The 18,339-nt window shown below is 41.4% G+C and overlaps 3 protein-coding genes and 1 long non-coding RNA gene across 12 annotated transcripts in view; 2 read left to right on the top strand and 2 right to left on the bottom strand.

Moving 5' to 3' along the window:
• The window catches only part of MBTD1 (mbt domain containing 1), a 40,280-nt gene extending 34,952 nt beyond the window's left edge, over positions 1–5,328 (top strand). For 7 of the 8 annotated variants that reach the window (XM_069799196.1, XM_069799197.1, XM_069799190.1 and 4 more), the window contains one exon: positions 1,321–5,328. In XM_069799196.1, the coding sequence (XP_069655297.1) occupies positions 1,321–1,439 (119 nt within the window). In that variant the 3' untranslated portion in view covers positions 1,440–5,328. The remainder of the gene's footprint in view (positions 1–1,320) is intronic. The other variant, XM_069799192.1, reaches the window with a different exon arrangement.
• Positions 5,329–5,927: 599 nt separating this feature from the next.
• Positions 5,928–8,796, bottom strand: LOC104312271 (nucleoside diphosphate kinase). Its single transcript, XM_069799200.1, has 5 exons — positions 8,633–8,796; positions 8,129–8,261; positions 7,422–7,523; positions 6,583–6,695; positions 5,928–6,175 (listed from the first exon to the last, which is right to left on the bottom strand). The coding sequence occupies exons 2-5, from the start codon at positions 8,255–8,257 to the stop codon at positions 6,058–6,060; spliced, it is 462 nt and encodes a 153-aa protein (XP_069655301.1). The 5' UTR covers positions 8,258–8,261; positions 8,633–8,796; the 3' UTR covers positions 5,928–6,057.
• Positions 8,797–8,870: 74 nt separating this feature from the next.
• LOC138688183 (uncharacterized) lies at positions 8,871–13,481 on the top strand. 2 transcript variants are annotated; one of them, XR_011327240.1, is made up of 3 exons: positions 8,871–9,318; positions 9,698–9,772; positions 12,317–13,481. It is a non-coding gene; the product is annotated as an uncharacterized lncRNA (long non-coding RNA). The 2 variants fall into 2 exon arrangements; XR_011327239.1 differs by lacking the exon at positions 12,317–13,481 and having other exon boundaries at positions 9,698–10,082.
• On the bottom strand, positions 10,102–17,240 carry LOC104310556 (nucleoside diphosphate kinase A). The gene is made up of 6 exons (XM_069799199.1): positions 16,594–17,240; positions 13,220–13,352; positions 12,584–12,685; positions 11,732–11,844; positions 11,240–11,377; positions 10,102–10,402 (listed from the first exon to the last, which is right to left on the bottom strand). Exons 1-5 carry the CDS (start codon positions 16,680–16,682, stop codon positions 11,260–11,262), a joined length of 555 nt encoding a protein of 184 aa, XP_069655300.1. The 5' UTR covers positions 16,683–17,240; the 3' UTR covers positions 10,102–10,402; positions 11,240–11,259.
• Positions 17,241–18,339: the final 1,099 nt, after the last annotated feature.

Here is an 18,339-nt window from a genome sequence, read left to right as displayed (position 1 = left end):
TATCCCTGACTTCTGTTTAGCCTTTGCTTAAGGTATTAGCAGCATATCCGAGTAACCAGTTATGTGTCTTATCATTTAGACAGCACTTTTGTCCTCCACAGATCAAGGTTCTTGATCAGAGTTCAGCATAACGCAGGGAAAAGTATTTAGGAAAAATAAAAAAGCAGCAAGGGATTGTGGGCTATGTAGGTGGGAGGAGGCATCTATTAAAGAAAGAAATGGAGAGTTTGCATTACACTGCAACTTTTTGACTTTTTTTTTAATACTTTAATTTTCAAATTTTATTTTTATTTAGCACAAGAGTTTGTTTCAACATGGAAGATGACAGAAAAATAATAAAAGAATAATCAAATGGCTTATAAGTTATTGCAGGGCTACTAGTAGCAACAGGTTATGGGTGGGGTTTTTTTCTTTCACTGCGTATTTCTGCATTTCAAGATAACATTGGTAATGCATATAAACTTTGTATTCAGTAGCTGTAAACTTTAATACTCTTCTCATTCATTTGGTCATAGAGAACTATTTATTTTCGTATAATCAACCCTTTAATGTGGGTACTGCACCTTTAATGAAAGTCTTGACATGTTTTGTTTTCAGTGTTCTTCTCATTGTGCTCATACTTTGGTATTTATCACTATTCATTAATGAAACTAGAACAGTAGTTGTGACATTATTGCTATTCATAACATGTTTTTTATGTCTTAGATCTCATTTCTGTTATCTTTTTACAAAAGAAAGAAGAGAGAAGATTAAAACTACAAAAAAGATGTTTTGCTTGAATGAAACTTATCTTCTGGGATCTTAAAATTTTAATGACGTATTGAGAAATCTTTGTCAATTTTTTTTTTCTTGTCTCACATAGACTGGTTACAGTAATTGGGCTAAGTAAGGCGAATTGTAGATCATAAATGGCCAACAGTTAATCTTATGTTTACTTCTGTAAAGACTAAATAGGAAGTAAACAGTAAAATAAGTATTGTTCTGAGCAACAGTGATTACTCCTATTAACGTGTTCATTTAGTTACCTTCTTAAACCAGTGGTTTACAATACTGAATTCTTGAGAAAAGCCTGTAGAGAATATAAGTAACTTATTTAAATGTGTTAATATTAGAGCATAACTGAAGGTTCAATTTATGGTCAGAAAGCATCTGATTTCTGTGGGATACTGAGTGTTAAAAGAAGAATCACTAAAATGCAGAATACAAGAAAATGGAAAATCTGGCATCTGTTCCCAATTTAAATAATATTACATAAATTTAAGGAAAAGTTGTATTTACTTTGAATTTTATAGATCTTTAATGTTCATCTTTTGTTTTTAGTGACTTCATTGCAGCTGAAGGAGGAGTTGCTAGATGGAGAAGAGTATAGCTTCCTTCAAGGAGCATCTGATCAGGAAAGCAACGGATCTGCCAGTTACTACATCAAACAAGAACCATAAGGCAGCTCAGAAAAGTGAGGGGCAGAGTATTGGTGATAGGAAAGAGCCTTTCTCCAAGACTGACTGATTTTGTTCCCACTTCGATGGTACAGTTCAGGTGACTGTACCTGGGGCACTTTGCTAACTGTAGATGAGTTAGACTCAGTTCAGAATTTTTTGGAAGGGCGGGGAAACTATTTTAGTGAAAAAGATTTTTCAATTTATTAAAAACAAAAAAGGACACTTTTGTGTTGTATTTGAAGCTTTTGAAAGAATTTTGTAATATTTTCAAGTTCAGATTTATTGTGCATTGTTAACAAGAACTGAAATTCTAATTTTTTGGTAAGATTAAAGTTTAATTAGCATGATTGTGGGAAGCGGTTGGAGGAAGATAATAGTTGCAAATACAAATGAACTGTCATAACAAATGAACCTTTTTGGTACAAGTTGGGAGACTTCTAGACTCTTGTGAACTGCACTGGTCACGCCTCTGGTTTTTTTTTTTATTGTGAAAATAAGGCATTTAAGCCCTAATTTAGAGGCATAAATTGTATGTGGAAGATAATCCTGTAAAGCTCTACTCAGTGAGTAGCCCCAGTTGCAATGGAGCCATCACCTGAGGAAGATTTTAACTTCTCAAGATGTTTTTATTTAGTTTAAAATACTTTTTTTTATATATATAAGATTTTTTTTTTAAAGAAAAGGTTCCTTAGGGTCTGATTCAGTGCCCTTTAATATCAGTAGCCTTGTCTCCATTGACTGCAGTAGGCATTGGATTGGGACCATAAAGCTTTTGTCTGTTCATGACTGTCTGTAGTCTTGGAATGCTTCAGCAAATGTTTACAGAGCCCTATGCCAAACTGGAACTTCAGAAAATTCCCTCATTTGGAAGATTAGTTTTAGCTATGAATTTAGACTAAAGAAGAAACAGATGGACAGTAACTCTCGCCTCCCTTGGTAGTGGGAAGGAACTTCTGAGCATTTTTCTGGTTTATTTTTTTTTCTGTTCAGAAAGACCTAGGTGTTTCTTTACTATCTTAAATATTTATTTGTGAACATTCAAAACTGATGTTCCACATGGTTTCAGGTGAGCTAAAAGGAGCCATACATTGTGGATTAAAAAAAATTAGTTCAGTTCTGCACAGCCTGCAATATTCTTTTCTTGCTGCAATAGTGTAATATGGAAGTTGAGACTTGAGAACAGTATATAAATCATATACTGTCTAGTATGTAATCCATAAACTGGATTTGCTTATTGCCTGGAATCCTTGTGTCTCACTTCAAGTATCCCATTAGCCCCTCCTGCTTAACTGTCCAGATTTTTTAAAGGCAAAAGTCATGTAAAAGGGTGAAAATGTCTACCAGTAAATTACAAAGTATTTTAGCATGAGCTCTTAATAATTTGGATTTTATCTTTCCATATTTTTACACTTTGTACGTTTTTGTAAATGATCTCATTCGTGGAGTTGATTAGTGAAATGGTTAATCAGCCCTGCAGAGCTGTGACTGGAAAAATGTGCATCAAGAGCTTTAGCTTTTACCAGTAAGGTTCATTAACTAAACTCTCAGGAATTAACTGCATATGTTCTATAAGTGCTTCTGGGTCTTAGCAGGTCCCCTTCAGAGCAGTACAATGATCATCTGACTCTTGACCATAAATTAGGGCTTAAAAAAAAAAAATTCATCAAAATGATTGTCTGTGTTCCTACAGCCTAAGAAATGCTTTAAGGATATCAACCCACAGAGCCCCAGGAGACCATTTTTGTATATTGTTGTTTGAGCCTAAAAAAAAAAAAGTGCATAGAAAGTTGAAAACCAGCAATTTGATTATTTTCTAAAATATTGCTCTAACTTTGGGTACATAGTATTGGTAATATGCACAGGTTTACCTCATTCTATGCAAGAGGGGTTAATTATGTGAAGTTTTGTATTTACTACTGGAAGTAAAAAAAATGTCCTGTATAGTGTAGGAATGTCTGGAATTCTTTTCTCCCTTACTGGTAAAATTTCTTAAATAATGACCCCTTTTTAACAACAGCTTCTTATATTGACAGAATCTGGTTATCAGATTATAAGTATCTGTTACTTCAGGTGGTAAAGACATTTTAGCTCTCTAGAATAGCCATAAAAAGGACTTTTTCAGGCTTGGTAGACTTCAAACACATTCTCTCAGATTCTGACCCACCCATGACATTTCTTTTGAACAGCCTGGATTGGAGAAGCAGGATTAGAGACCATTGTAATGACACTTCGAGCCTTGATTTTTTTTTTTTTTTCCTGTGTTCTCAATTTAACCTGCTGTAAAATCCAGCTCTGCAAGCATTGATTTGGTTTGGTAAGTACATCACTATTGATTTATTTTATTTTATTTTTTTAAATGCAACAACCTGCAGATTGTCCCAGTCAGCTGGAACAAGGTTGGCACAATCTTGCTTTCTTCTCTCATCAATAGCTTCTGACTTCAGTAGAAAAACTGTTGCATTAATTTGTGTTTCATGATGTGAAAGCTTGGGCTAGTAATGAGCAAGGTATATTGCCCAGTCACTAAACCTTGGCCTTCTGCGTATTGCCCGGGCTTATACCTGATTTCTGAGTTACAGCCTTCAAATGTCAAGAGGGGAAATTAGCACTTAAGTTGAACATGCTTCCTGTGTTGGAAAAATGTAAGAATTGGATTTGAAGTCTGTCAGTCTTTATAATGTTCTTTAAAAATAGGTATTTTATTCATTAAACACTAAAGTATGTGAGTGCATTCTCAGATACACATGTTACTTCAGTAGGAGTTGGGTGAAATTTCTCTTTGTGTTTCTGAATTCAAAATAGACCTAAATTGTGTGTTTGTCAAGTACAGTGAAATATATCCTAAGCAAACCACATAAGGAACTAACTGAAGTCACTTGCTTAGGAGAGGTTTAAGGAAAACTTGCGCAAAATTCAACCAGTTATTTAGAGCGGTCTCTTCAACGAGTGGGCTACCTGTTGGCTGTGGTATCCATAGTACGGGCTTCACTGTATTTGTAAAGCATTCGTTAGTAACATGGCTCTAGGTAGTTTTATCTTCACTTTACTCTAAGCCATGTTATTTGGCTAAAAGAGCAGCAAAGTGTTGGACATCTGAAATCTTCAATGGGGTCAAACTAATTTCAGTATTTGGCATAGCAGGTTTTTATAACCATAAGGTAGCGCAAGTTACGTACCTTACTTTGCAGCTACCCTTCTTCTATTGCTCAAAATCTTTCTGCTGACCTTTGATTTTTATGTTATTTTAAATACAACTCTTTAACCTTTTCCTTGCTGCATCTGAGGAAAGCTAAAGCAGTTATCAATTCCTTGTTCTACGGATACTAACACGGGTTTCAGTGTTTGTTTGTTTTTTTTATTGTTGTTTTATGTGATGTGAATACCCTCTCCCGTCAATATTTGTACGATGGTGCTAATATATTTGGTAACAATCCTTTATTGGGAAGGGATTTTAAAAAACTGTGATTTCAACTGAATTTTTCTTCCTTTAATTTTCATATTTAAAACAAAAAGCCACAGCCATTTATACAAAAAAGGCATCAGCTTTGGCCCCTGGGAAATGTTGGGGCGGGAATCAAGATTAAACAAATAGGGTTTTTACATCATTTCTGTATGTATTTGATATATAGATCAATATCTGTACAAATTTAATCTTTTATTTTCTTGGTAATTTGTGTGGTCAATGAGAGAGCATTTAAAGCTTTCTCATGCAATGTACATAACTAAGTGAAAAAAATGCTTTTGGAGAAATTAATGTTACTTTCATTTTTACGAGACTGCAGATTTTCAGCATGGATGTGAAAAGCATTAAAATTATAACTTTGTGTACAAGATGAAAATAATTCACTAAATTTGCCTTTTTTACACAAAATAAAAATGATAAAAAGTCTTTTTTCTGAGTAGTGGTTGTTTTGTTTAAAAGGCACTCACTGGCACACACATAAATGCATTCCAGTTTGTTTCTCTTAAGAGAACGCAGATTAAAAAAAATACCCACAGTTTGTAAAACCATGAATGTTTTAAGTAATTGGGTATGTGAGTCTGAGCAGAAATAAAGCATGAGCTTCTAAGCACAAGGCAAGGTATTTAATATGAGAAGATTGTAGCATTAGATAGCATTTAATAGAGAGCAAGCTTTGCACAGTTGGTATTAATAGTGTTCACAGTTGGTATTAATAGTTGTGGAGGGAGGGAAGTTTTGTCATGGGGTGGGCCATTCTTCTCCTTTTTCAGTTCTGTTATATCAGAAGGAACTCGAGCATCCCTTCAGCTCTCCCTCTGCAAGCTGGCTTTCCAACTGTAACGTATTTCAGTAGCCTTCAAAGCAACTTTGCAATGAACAACTCACTAAATTTTTATTCAGATATGCTTGTATGTTTGTGTTAACTATTCCTTCTACGAGAAGAAAATATTGAATGGCTGAGTAAAATGACTTATGTGACTATTTGAACACAGTAGTCTGTTTTATAGTGAATATACCACAACAAATTAGTTCGTATCCATTTATTTGACAGTGCTGAAAATGACTTAAGATAACCGTGGTGATAATTGCTCCCAGATCAATAGCTGGAATGAGATGACATGGTTAAGAAGGCACAATTCATTGTGGAAACTCATTTCACTCATAGATCCAATCGTGTGCACAAGATTTGAAGTCAATGAGCTCTGCAGGTTTGAACCACAGGTTGATCTCCTTCTGCGCACTTTCTACGGAGTCACTGCCATGAATGATGTTTCTGTGGAAGGAGAGAAATGCATTGTTTGTATAAAAATACAATTTTCAGCAACCTAGTAGTTTTCCACGTGCAAAAACTTGGATGAAGCATCTACATCTGCAAGACTACTATTTCGGGTATGGTATTCAAATACCCCCACTACAAGAGCTAATTAAGTCTAGCAGGGTGACTTGGGCTACTTTACTACACCAGCCACTGCCACTGACTGATCTTACATGAAGCTCTGATGAGGAGCTGTATTTCAAAAAAAGTCAATTTTGTGCCAAGCCATTTTCTTAAGTAGCAGTTACGGATTGTGACCTGCAAATAAGATATCATCAGACTAGGATATCTACCAACAATTTCTAGAACAAAAGTCTACCAACTTTGAGTTTTTAATCTCGATTGACAATAAACTGAGCACATACCTTCCTACTTGAATGCAGAAGTCACCACGGATGGTACCAGGCTTAGAGTCTGCAGGGTTTGTTTCCCCCAGCATTACTCTCCCAGTTTTAACTACGTTAAGTCCTTCCCATACCTTAAGGAAAAAAGACAACTCCTATTAATCCATGCTTATATGAAATACTAAAGATTAATTTTTGCTAATAACATACTTTGCAAAGAAACAAAGGCTCCACCACTAAAAAAATTAATCTAGCCTACATTCTCTCTTAGGCCTCTAAAGAAGTCTAAGGGAAAAAAAACATCAGAACTGAAAGTGATTATAAAAAGGACTATCAACATTGTCGCTCCAGTTAAGGAGACACTTCAACAAGCCTCAGAGTTAACTGATGTACAAGGCCAACTTCAAAACCTTTCTGTTGTGAATGGGCAAGGACAGCCAGATGAGTTGCAAGCGCTCCTAGTTAGGTACATACAAGAGGAGATGCTACTATGGCCGTTATATTGTTTGGGGGGGCAGTGCAAAAAAGAATGACACAGCAGATGGGTTTCTGTGGGAAAGCCCTGACCGTCTTTTGCCCAAAACAAGAGATTTTTTTGGTGCGGAAGATGGGCTTGAGGGAATTTTGCTTAAGCCATGCTAAGCATTGTCATATGCGTTCTATATATGCACACCTTCCCCCTTCTTAATAAATAGTAAGTTTCTACTTGATTTTAATTTTGGTTTTCTTTTGCCACTATCAGAACAGGGTAGTTTGAAAAAGTGTTTACGTAACAGTACATCTGAATATTTTAAAATAATTTACAGAGTGAGACAAATATATTTGGGAAAGTAGTCTTTAAGTAGAATTAAGCCGCTTACCATGGCCACAACAGGTCCAGAGTTCATGTATTTAACCAAACCAGGGTAGAATGGTCGGTCCTTGAGGTCAATGTAATGTTGTTTGAGAAGGTCTTCAGAGGCCTTTAAAAGGACAGATGTAACATTAAATACCAGTTTCAAAATATACCACCAAAGGTGTCGCTGCTTTACGACTACAGCAGTAGCGACTGGACTCACCAGTCATTAATATTATCAGCAGTTACTGCAATGCTATTAGGGGGGTTCCAATTAAAGTTCCTAATTTAAAACCAAAGCAGCACACGGCGCACTGCCTGTCTTTGTAGTAGTGTCAGTGTTGCGAGTTGTCAAAATTATTTCTTTGCATTACAGTAATCCTCAGCAATAAGCTGAGTGCAAGATGTCTGGATGGCGTTACCCGATCCAGCCTTTCGGTCAAGGTCATTTCGGCTCTCTCAATTAGGCTGCATTAAGCCGTCCGAGCAAATTTTGTTCCCTCAGGAAAGGGGAGAGATCAAACGTTTGCGCTCGATAGAAAGCTCGGCCTGATGTGACCCGGGACTTCCAGCTGTTGGGCGGGTTCGGCATCAGATTCCCATTCCGATGCAGGAAAAAGCCGCGTAGGAAGGTGCACACCATTTCAGGACCCGTTCTGGCAGGTGAGGGAAAGCGTTTAGGACGAGGGAGCCGGCGCAGGGGGGAGCGATTCCCCGGCTGCCGAGACTTACGTGCACGAACTTCATGGCCGCCAGCCGGAAGCCTTTCTGCTCGAACCGCTTGATGATCTCTCCCACCAGCCCGCGCTGGACCCCATCGGGCTTGATGGCGATGAAGGTGCGCTCGCAGTTGGCAGCCATCGCGCTGAGGGGCAAAAGAGGGACGCGCGCGGCTGAGGCCCGCCGCCGCCTCAAGGTCGGAGGGAACCGCCGCCCCGCCCGGGCCCACGTGGCGCCGGCCTCGCGTTGTGCCTCCCCCGGGCCCGGCGGCGTCCCGCTCCCGCCCCTCCGCTCCGCTCCCCTCCCTTCCCTCCTCTCTTCTCCCCTCCGCCGCCCTCGCCGCTCGCCCAGGCGAGGCCCGCAGGCCGCCGCCGCCGCCGCGCTCGGGGCTGAGGCCACCCGTCCGCCATGAGGCGGCCGCCGCTGGCGCGGCCCGCACCGCCTCGGCCTCCCCTCACGGAGCGGCCCGGAGCGTTGCGGCCGGGGGCGGGGGGGGGAAGGCGGCCCTCGCCTCACCTCGCCTGAGCTCCCGCAGCCGCCGCCGCCGCCCGCACCGCAGCCGCCGAAGAAAGAGGAGGAGGAGGAGGCGGGCGGTGGCCGGCTCGCCCGCCCTGCGGAGAGGAGGAGCCGCCCGCCTTGCGGCGCTTGGGGGCGGGCCTGGCGGGGCTGGGGGCTCGCTTCGGCTCCAGCCCGCCCTGCCGGGGCTGCGGGACCGGGCGGCCGGCGGGACGCTGCCGCTGGGCCTGGCGGCGGCCGCCCGCCGCGCTCCCTCAGCGGCCGGCGAGGCCCGGCTGCCTTCGAGCCCCCGCCGCGGCTGGCAGGCGGCCCGGGGGCAGCTGCCCGCCGGGCTGCGCCCAAGGGCCGGCGGCACCTGTCGCCGTCGCCTCCTCGGAGGGTTCTTAACTTTCAGCTGCAGCGACGGGGCCGTAAGCCTTTTCCCCCGTGAAAAGATCGGGCAGGTTTAACTAGACTAAACCAGTTTTTATTAAGAGGGACTCGCTTTGCTATTTCCAGAGAGATGCCCGCCCTCTGCTCGCTAACATTGCTACTGCCAGCCTCGCTTAACCGAAGCGGCACGCCTTACAGCTGCCTGAAATTCTGTTTCGCACAGAAAAGCAACTTAGGATCTGTAAAAGCCAGCGAGGTCATCAGTGATCTGGTTGGCACAGGGGAAGATGAAGCCACAAAGTGTCAAAGCGCAGGTGTAAAACTCCACAGTCCCAGGACACGGGTCATAACAAGAATTAGGAAGAGTGTTGTTACTTCTTATTACATTTACTGCTTGGCCCTTGACTAATGTACAAAACGCCTTTCCTCCCCCAGAGCTAGTTATAATCATATACCATCACTGCAGCTGTAATATTAATTAAATACCCTTTGCAGTACTTATGCAGTCTCTTACTAACGAGCCACTTGCCATTAGTGAAACTGGACATGCTCAGTCAGACCTCTCAGATGTGCATTCCTCTGAGAGATGGCTGACCTCCACCTTCTCTCAGTCTCGCTGCATTAGAAATACTAACCAGGAGCTTTCTGCCAACCCCCACATCTCTAGATAACCCAGATTTCTCTATTTTGTAGTAAGCAAATCAAGATAAAGAAACCTAGAAAGTAATCCTTCGAGCAAAAATGGAACTGGAGACATCTCATGCACAGGTTTGTCACATGTTCCCTTTTCTCTAACAACCTTTAACTTAATTATTTATCTTCTATAACACTGAAGACTTTCAGAAGAGAAGCTAACAACCTCATCTACAGTTTGATAGTTAGGGAATTTGTTCCCTCTCTTTAGATTCATTAATTAGATCTAAGACAACATAATGAAAATTTCCTTTTATTTCACCCAAGAAAGAGCAAAGGTTGTTTCATTTTGTACCATCTCTTTTTAGGAGTTGGGTATCTTCAAAAAGTACCGTAAGCATGGAATTGAGCATTCATTGCACAGTTTAGTATTTGAAACAAGAACTCACTGTAGGAAAAAAATCTAGGTGTTGGAACAACTAATTTCGTGAAACTCTTGCTTTTACCAAATACAATGTTGCAGGGAAATAAATACATAATATTGACCCCAATACATTTCTTGTTCCCCGTCCAGTACAGCTAGTGAATATTCGTTATTCAGATTTCTGCAAGAGGCTGATAGTTTTCTCTGACATAAGCAGACACCTCTACTGAAATACATTTAGCATTATTATGGCTGTATTTCTTTACATGATTAAATAAATTAAAAAAAATAATGCTAGAGACACTTCTGAAATACCTTATCCAAGAACAGCTTGCTTTGGAGTTCCAACTGTTAAGGAAAGAACGCAAATAAGAACATAGCTAAATTATCAGCTCTTCAGACAGTAAAGCAAATGTCACTCTGTTGTTGCTCTGTGCAATGCCAGAGGACTGCTACACTCAAGTGGCTGAAGGTAGATCTCCCTCATCCATCCTCACATTAATCTTCTTTTCACATAAAAGGGCATTTCAGAAAGCCTGGCCTATTAATCCTTCCTTAAAATGCTAAATACATCCTGTGTGGGGTAAAAAAAAAAAAAAAAAAAGGCAAGTTGAAACAGTGTCATCTAGAGGAAAGTTCTCATTTTAATCAAAGCTATGCTCTGTGTACAGGCACAGCACATTCTGGAGATAGAAATAAATAAGCTTTTTTTTCTGCAGCCATTTTGGGCATGGGGATTTACCTGATAGCAAGTTCAGTCCTCAACATTTGGGCACACTATCAATATATTTACATATCACCAGTTGTCCCCTTACATTTTAACATAATCAACCTTTGACACTAAGCCATTTGCATAATTACTAACCAAATAAATTTTTACCAATTTTCTTTTTCTGTTTACCAAACTATCCCCTTTGACTACAAAGTGCTTCAGGAAAATGTGTGTTATATGCTCTGTGTTTTAATCTCCTATCTCTCACCCCCAGAAGCAGCTTTTTGAAAGTACAATTCCATCTATAACTTGACAGTTTTTTAACCAAAGCAGCAGCAAATGCTGACTATATTTAATATTCACAACAGAGCAATTTCACAGATTTCTAAGACATGTTTCTATCGGTTTATATGAAGGGCTTCGAAACAGCTAGAGGCTAGCAGCTGCTTACAGACAGTAAGGATATCAGAAGGTAGAGGCTCAGTTTTACTCATAGATCCATTCATGAGCACAGCTTCTGTAATCAACCAGTTCTTCAGGAGTGAACCATAAATTGATCTCTGTCTCAGCACTTTCCACAGAATCACTTCCATGAATGATGTTCCTAGGAAAAGAAAAGGTGGATATAAAAGTAATATAATCCTCAAACTCAAAGCAAAGCAAGCACTCTTTTTTTTTTTTTTTTTTTTTTTTTTAGTGGTCTCCATTATGGAGAGAAGTTGTAAGTAATTGTAAATTAGTAATAGGCATAGAGTATGCAGTCCCAGCTTTGCTCATCGTTTTTGTCAATGGGGAAGACCACAACTCAATTTCCATCTTTAGATCGTAACATTACATGGGCACAGGGAGTGGCAGCTCCGTGCTTAAGGTAGAGAAGGATGGAGCACAGTTTCTACATATATCATGACATAGCACTGGACATTTAGCATCTTTAGATATCAACAGTTTCAAAGTATACCTTCCAACTTGAACACAGAGGTCACCACGAATAGTGCCAGGCTTGGAATCAAATGGGTTAGTTTCCCCCAGCATCACTCTGCCAGTCTTAACCACATTAAGTCCTTCCCACACCTTAAAAAAAAAAAAAAAAAAAAATCCATCGAGATTATTCAATCTTAGCAGTAGGTAAAGTAGCAATCATTACACAATGCTGTCCATCATGGCACAAATCACCACCCAAATATTCGTAATAGCAAGACATATTTTATCTCCAGTTTTTCTGTCAGATTCTTGAAGCATCTGCTGAAGTGCTCCCCTTCTCCACAATACCTTTCCTCACCCAGGATTGGAAGAGAACAATTTTAAATCTCAATTTGGTAAACAGCCTTACAAAGCCGTCTGCTCATTGAAGATCTAGACCTCCAGCTCAACTATTTTACAAACACACTATCAAGGAAAAAGAAAGAGAAAATCCCTTCTAATGAACCTAGACTAAAAAAGATTTTCAAAGTTACTATTGCTTAGTAGTATAGTAAAAATATTCCACCATCTTTTTTCAGCTTGCTTAATACGTGGCATTTCATTGTTGGGATTTTTTGTGCAGGTTTACTGTTTCTCAGGGTCCCAGCTTTGGTTCCCCCTTTACCCCTGCCCTCTTCTTCAACATACTGACTCAAAGAAGAGAAAGATTATGAAAAAAGATTAAAGAAGAAGGAGTGAACAGCACATCTTCCTAATTACAGTATTTGAATCTAGGTTTTTAAGTACTTTTAAAAGTAAATTAGAATTCAATAGGTAACACAATCTTATTGCACGTAAGACAATTAAACAGTATGTTTTTCTTAGCTGAGCTTCATTCTGAAGAACTCACCATAGCTACAACAGGTCCAGAATGCATGTACTGCACCAGACCATCATAGAACGGCCGGTCTTTTAGGTCAATGTAGTGTTCTCTCAGAAGGTCTTCAGAGGCCTGCATTAAAAACCAACCAACCAACCAAAAAAAGCTTACTGTAAGAACTTAAGAGCATACTGAAATCACATAGATTAACCACAGAGCACTATTAATCCTAAAACTTGCACGCAATTGAAAATTCAGCATTTCTAGCATCTTCCTAGAGTACTTTTGGTTGATATGAATTTGAACCGTTTGCTTTAACCACAGCTGAACTTAGAAAAGTATCTTTTACCAATATAGACGGCTTATGGGACCTGGCATTTCTTGAAGATATTCAGAGATGTTTATTAGGTATAAGATGCACCTAAAAGAATATTCTTTTCAGACTAAGGACATCAGGTTACTAAAATTAGCGTGCTTAGCATGTCTAAAGCATTTAGCCAGAGCTGGAGATTGGAACTTTTCCAAAAATACCCCAAATATTCAAAGACTTCTCAAAATTTCAGGTTTAATTGTTCTGAAGACTACATTTGTCATTATAGCGCGCTGCTCTATTTCAAGGCTGCAGTCTATATGAAAAAGGAGATGCACAAATTAAGGAAAGCTTACATGTATTAATTTCATGGCAACCAGTTTGAATCCTTTCTGTTCGAACCGCTTGATGATTTCTCCCACCAGTCCCCGCTGGACTCCGTCAGGCTTGATGGCGATGAACGTGCGCTCAGAGATAGAAGCCATCGTTCTACGCGGGAAGGAAATAAGAGTTGTTATTCCAGGACCAGCAGGCAAGTACAATCACAGCCCCGCATCGCGTGTACTAGCAGCTATTATTTAATTAAAGCGGCTACCTCTGAAGGTCAGTAACGCATGATCTGCACTGATTTGATAATTCAATCACTGGACGCGGGTGTTCACAAGTAAGTTTAAAACGATAACAGCGTACCACATACAGAGACGAGCAATTAGCAGATATTAAAATCAGAAAAGCTGTAAGCGGAATGGAAGGTAAAGACCGTCACAGATACGTCTCCCAGTGCCGCGTGGGAGGCTGCTGCCTGCAATTCGGGGCAAAAGAGGTTGAATACATCCACGTGCGTCGTTTTCATCTGTAAACCAGCATTATCGGTCGGTTGCTTTCCAACACCGCTCTGCTGCAAGCGGGTACGAGCCCGCACCTTCGCCTGCAGGTAGCGTACGGAGGGGGGGGAACCCGGCCCCCGCACCAGCCGCTGCCGTTTCAGTATTGCAGAAAAGCGCCGAAACCGGCCGCCCTTCGGCCCCCGCCCGCCGTCAGGCGGGTCGAGGCCGGGAGGCCCTTCCCCGCGGAACCGGGCGCGGGGGGTGGTGCCCGGGCCGGGGCCGGGGCCGGCTCCTGCACCCCAGCAGCACCCCGCTCCCTCCCTGCCGCCGCCCCGTCTCACCTGCTGGCGGCCCCGGCTGGCTCTGGCAACCCGGGGCGGCGGGCGCTGCCGGCCAAGCCGCGGCTTAAGCCCTGAGCCGCCCCCGCGGGCCGCCGCCCCGGGGCAGCAGCCGTAGGCCCGGGGGCGGCCGGTTACCATGGCGACGGCGCGGCCTCCCGCCCGCAAGGGGGCGCTGGCGGCCGGAAGGTCCCGCGGGGGGCGCCGTTCCAGCCCCCTCCGCCCGCCCCACCCCTTCCCGGGACCCCTCCGTAAGCACTCAAGCCTTAGGCGGTGGACCGCGGCTTTTATTTAGCGACAGGCACGGGAAATCATTTTGACAAAAATCTCGTTATCGGCCCGCTCTGCTTGCTTGGCCTCTCCTCTTTAAAGCAGGCAGCTTTCTTTTTTTTTTTTTTCCCCCCCCCCGGTTACACGGTAATTGCCTTCGGTAATTTACCCCGTAACTGTTCGGCCTGCAGCGTGTTACCCCCTTGGAGAGACCCGAGGGTAAAACATCAAGTTCCCGCGTCCTCAGCACGCCCTGCCGGGAGCAAATCCCTGCTTCTCCTGGTTTTGTTTCCCGAACTGCGATGAACTTCCCGGGCTCTACCCCCTGGCTCTTCTTGAAAGCAAAATAATGTGGATTTCACTTCCCTCTGGGCAGGACTTTACCTGCTGCTTGACAGGGACAGAGGTTCAGCTTTTTGATAGCAGGGATTTCCCTTTTCTTCGCTACAATCTGTCACACATCCACGTCTTCTGGTTCTGGTGGGAGAGTCTAGATCTGACATAAGCATCTGCTCAAACAACCCGTTTACTAGTATTCAGAGGGGGTTTTTTTCCAGGTATGACCATACTCTGATGTACTCCTTTTTCCAAGGTCTCTGATTTAATGAAAGATGTTTTAAAAAACCCACAGCACTGTACAGTCTAGCAAGTCCCCCTTGAAGTTATTTTGGACTTGGAATTTCTGAGTATTCTCCCGGTAATATCAATCCACTATATTCTGTTGTTTCAATACACATCTCTTCAAGACGTTTCATACTACTAAAACAAACTCTAATGCTGCAATCCTCACTCCGGCAAAATAATATTTAAAAATAGAAAAAAAGGTCTTTAGAAACAGGATGCTTAGAAAAGTAGTCACTTAAAAGCAGCAATAGGACATCTATTTACAGCCTTGTTAAAACCATGTCATTTAACGATTAAAGCTTAGGACTCGCCATAAGGTGGGCAAGCACTATTTGCAGCTTTACCATAGGTCTGCTCTGTGATCTTTGCCAAGTCTTTTAACCTCATTAAATAAGGGTCATCTTTGTCACTTTTGAGATTAATCCATGATTAGCAGAGCATGTTGTGCATTATACAGTACACGAAACACCACAGAAGTATGCTTCCTTGTTATTTTTACTGTATAAACGAGCAGCCTTTTTGCTGGTTGAAAATTCTACCAAAGTTACTAAATTACACTGAAAATTACGTCTTTACCTAAAATGCAAAGAAGTAGAGTCTAGACAATTTCCTAAAAATGGACTGATGGTGGGAAGAGAAAGTAAAGACCTTCAAAGTCTTCAGTGAGTGAACTCAGTATTATTATCGAGCTCAAGCCATTTACACAGTACTTAAAACCAGTAGAGATTTTTAAAACAGGCCTGAGGCAAAAGACTGACTGTGAATGTCTCCAAACTTCAGGAGAATTTAAACACAGGTCCTAGCTTTGCTATTTTGGCCACAGCTTTATAATGGTCTCAGCTAACAGCCTGCATCTGTACCACTCAGAACATTTGGGGAGTTCTCATCGGGACTCACATTTTGTGCTGTGCACCTCTTGCACCTCATAACCAGACTCCTAAGTCTGACATGTTTTGTTGCTTGCGGCTATACTACTCTTCATTTAGCTAGTATTGCTATCATTCATCTGTTTTTAGCTTGATTTCTGTTGCACCTTAAGATATAATGCGCCACAGAATTAAGCTTTTACAAAAATTTCTTCCTCTGGGTAAAGTCCCAGTTAAGCTCTTCTCAGCCCATGCCGATTCAAGGGCTAACTTTCTTCCCTGGTAAATTGCAAATCAATTTGCTTTCAAATAAACTGTTATTCCTAGGAATAGGGAACATAATTTTTCTTATTATCCAGAAAACTAATTTCTTTTTCAGGCAGTTCTTTCCCCAAGAGTGTGAATTGCATTTTATTCTAGTAGTTACCACAGACAGCCACTGCTTTCAAGCTACAAAGACAATACTATCAGGTTTCTTTGTGCAGTTTCATATGCTTGATTAGTTTACTAAATTGACAGGTCATCAAGGTCCTTTAATCTCCTTGCAAGCAACTAGAATATAATTCCATAACTTGTTCTATTTTTAATGTGTTCCCGAGTTTCTGATCTCACACCGACTGCAAGGTGCACATCATAAAATGCGATCACAGTAGTAAGACCGTCAATAAGATACATTTGTACACCACTTAAACTGGACTCTCAGGTAATTTTTCTATTGTTCATCTTTTTAAATACTTCTTTATCCATGTTAGAAACCCCCCGGGTGACTAGAAATCAAACACAAGCACAAACGGCTCTCTTCTACCTGTACTCTGTCAGTCTGAGTGCAACTCTAGTGGCAACGGCCTGCCTGTTCAGTGATGGACTCGCTCCAGCTGTGAAAGAAAACCACATCTATCCATTTTGCTAATAGAAACAGGATAAAAATAGCATATCCTCAGAGACCCCTTCCCTGGAAGGCTGTCAGCAGACACCTTGACCCATTTTTGCCGTCTGTCAGAACATATGTCTTTTGAGCTAATGTATTTGTGCAATTTGTCAAGTATGACAGCAATAACTATAAAACTACATTGAGAAAAGGATCTCTGCTACAATTCAAGATGATTGGTATTTTTATCCTCACAATAATCTACAGTTGTTTAGAGCTGTCCTCACATTAGGCAGTATTGTGCATGAATAATGTGGTGAGATCTAGATCAAAAGTCCACTGCAATTAGGTATGGCCTACCAACCTTGTCCTGAGAGCAGGACAGAGTTACTTCTCGGCTTTGGCCATTTGTGGTCTTCCTACAAGATTTATTCAGGCTCAGTAAAAAAACCCACAAGTCAGAAACCCCTACCCCAAAGGCTCTCAGTGTCTTCCGCAATACAAACAACTGAGGCAAATGGGAAACTATGTATGATGTAAAGGGAGAGAAATTCTCAAAGACAGCTTCTCTCAACAGCCCGGCATCGGGTAAAGATTTTAATCTGTGGCAGACAGCAGGTAAACACAGAGAAATTGCAGTTTTTCTCAGTGGACAACTGCTAAAGAGAACTATGAAAAAAAGAATCTTTTCATAGGGATCATTTCCAATAATTTCACTTGAGGAGATATGAGTAGGAGAGTACGCATTCTGTCGTTTTGAAAATTATTCTTTTAGCTAAAGTGATGTAATTTTTTTGGTCGTAATTAAAAGGCAAACAGCTTTTCTTTCCTTCTGCCATATTTACAAATAAGTTTGTACTTTAACTGTCTATGCCCTGGCCGCACTATGTTAAATATTAGCTTAGGAGGATGATGTCTAAACAGAACTCACAAGAAATCCACAAGAAATCTTCTTGTCATTTATGCGCAGACCCACTAGCATAGTACATAAAAAGACAATGCAGCACATGCATTTAAAGCACAGTTACTGCCTTCGAATCAGTCGAAATGAAAGAAAATACAGTGCAAACCTCTACTGCTCTCCAGTGGAAATTAATGCAATCACCACAGTTAAAGTTCCACCACTTCTCGAGCTTTTGCATTTTTTAAAACACTCGTTTCTTTGTTCCTGTACTGCTGCTGGCCCACCAGGCTCCTTAGCAACCTTGTACATGAAATACTTTTATTTAATGAGAAACAGTGATTTCCCCAAACATTAATTGTATGATAAACGTGAGGGATGTGAGGCAACTCTCTGAAGCTCTTCAATCTCAGTAGATGTTTTCAACGTTACCATACACATCTAGAATAGCTCACGTTATTCCCATGACAAAACACATGATCCAGAATGGAATTCACCGTTCCAAACCCTAGGAAAACCGCTCTCTCTTAGCAAGTGCGAGATGCTTTCTAAGTTGTGTCATCGCGAATAAAACAGGATTTCTGGTATTAATTTATCTGGAGACCTTGTTAGAAATAAAAGGTCTTTTCGCTGTTGGTCTTTTCGCTGTCAGAGGTTAGCCGACGCAGCGACCCAAGCGCGGTTTGGGAGCTGCGAAGTCCTAACACCTGGTTTCAGGTCCCCTCACTCATCCCTCAACGAACCACTCGATCTGCTTCTGCCTCCGCGGGTGCGATAAACAG

The sequence above is a fragment of the Haliaeetus albicilla genome, chromosome 12 (genome assembly GCF_947461875.1).
Source record: "Haliaeetus albicilla chromosome 12, bHalAlb1.1, whole genome shotgun sequence".
Taxonomy (NCBI): Eukaryota; Metazoa; Chordata; class Aves; order Accipitriformes; family Accipitridae; genus Haliaeetus; species Haliaeetus albicilla.
Note: the sequence above shows the minus strand (reverse complement) of the source record. Positions and strands in the feature narration are given on the sequence as shown.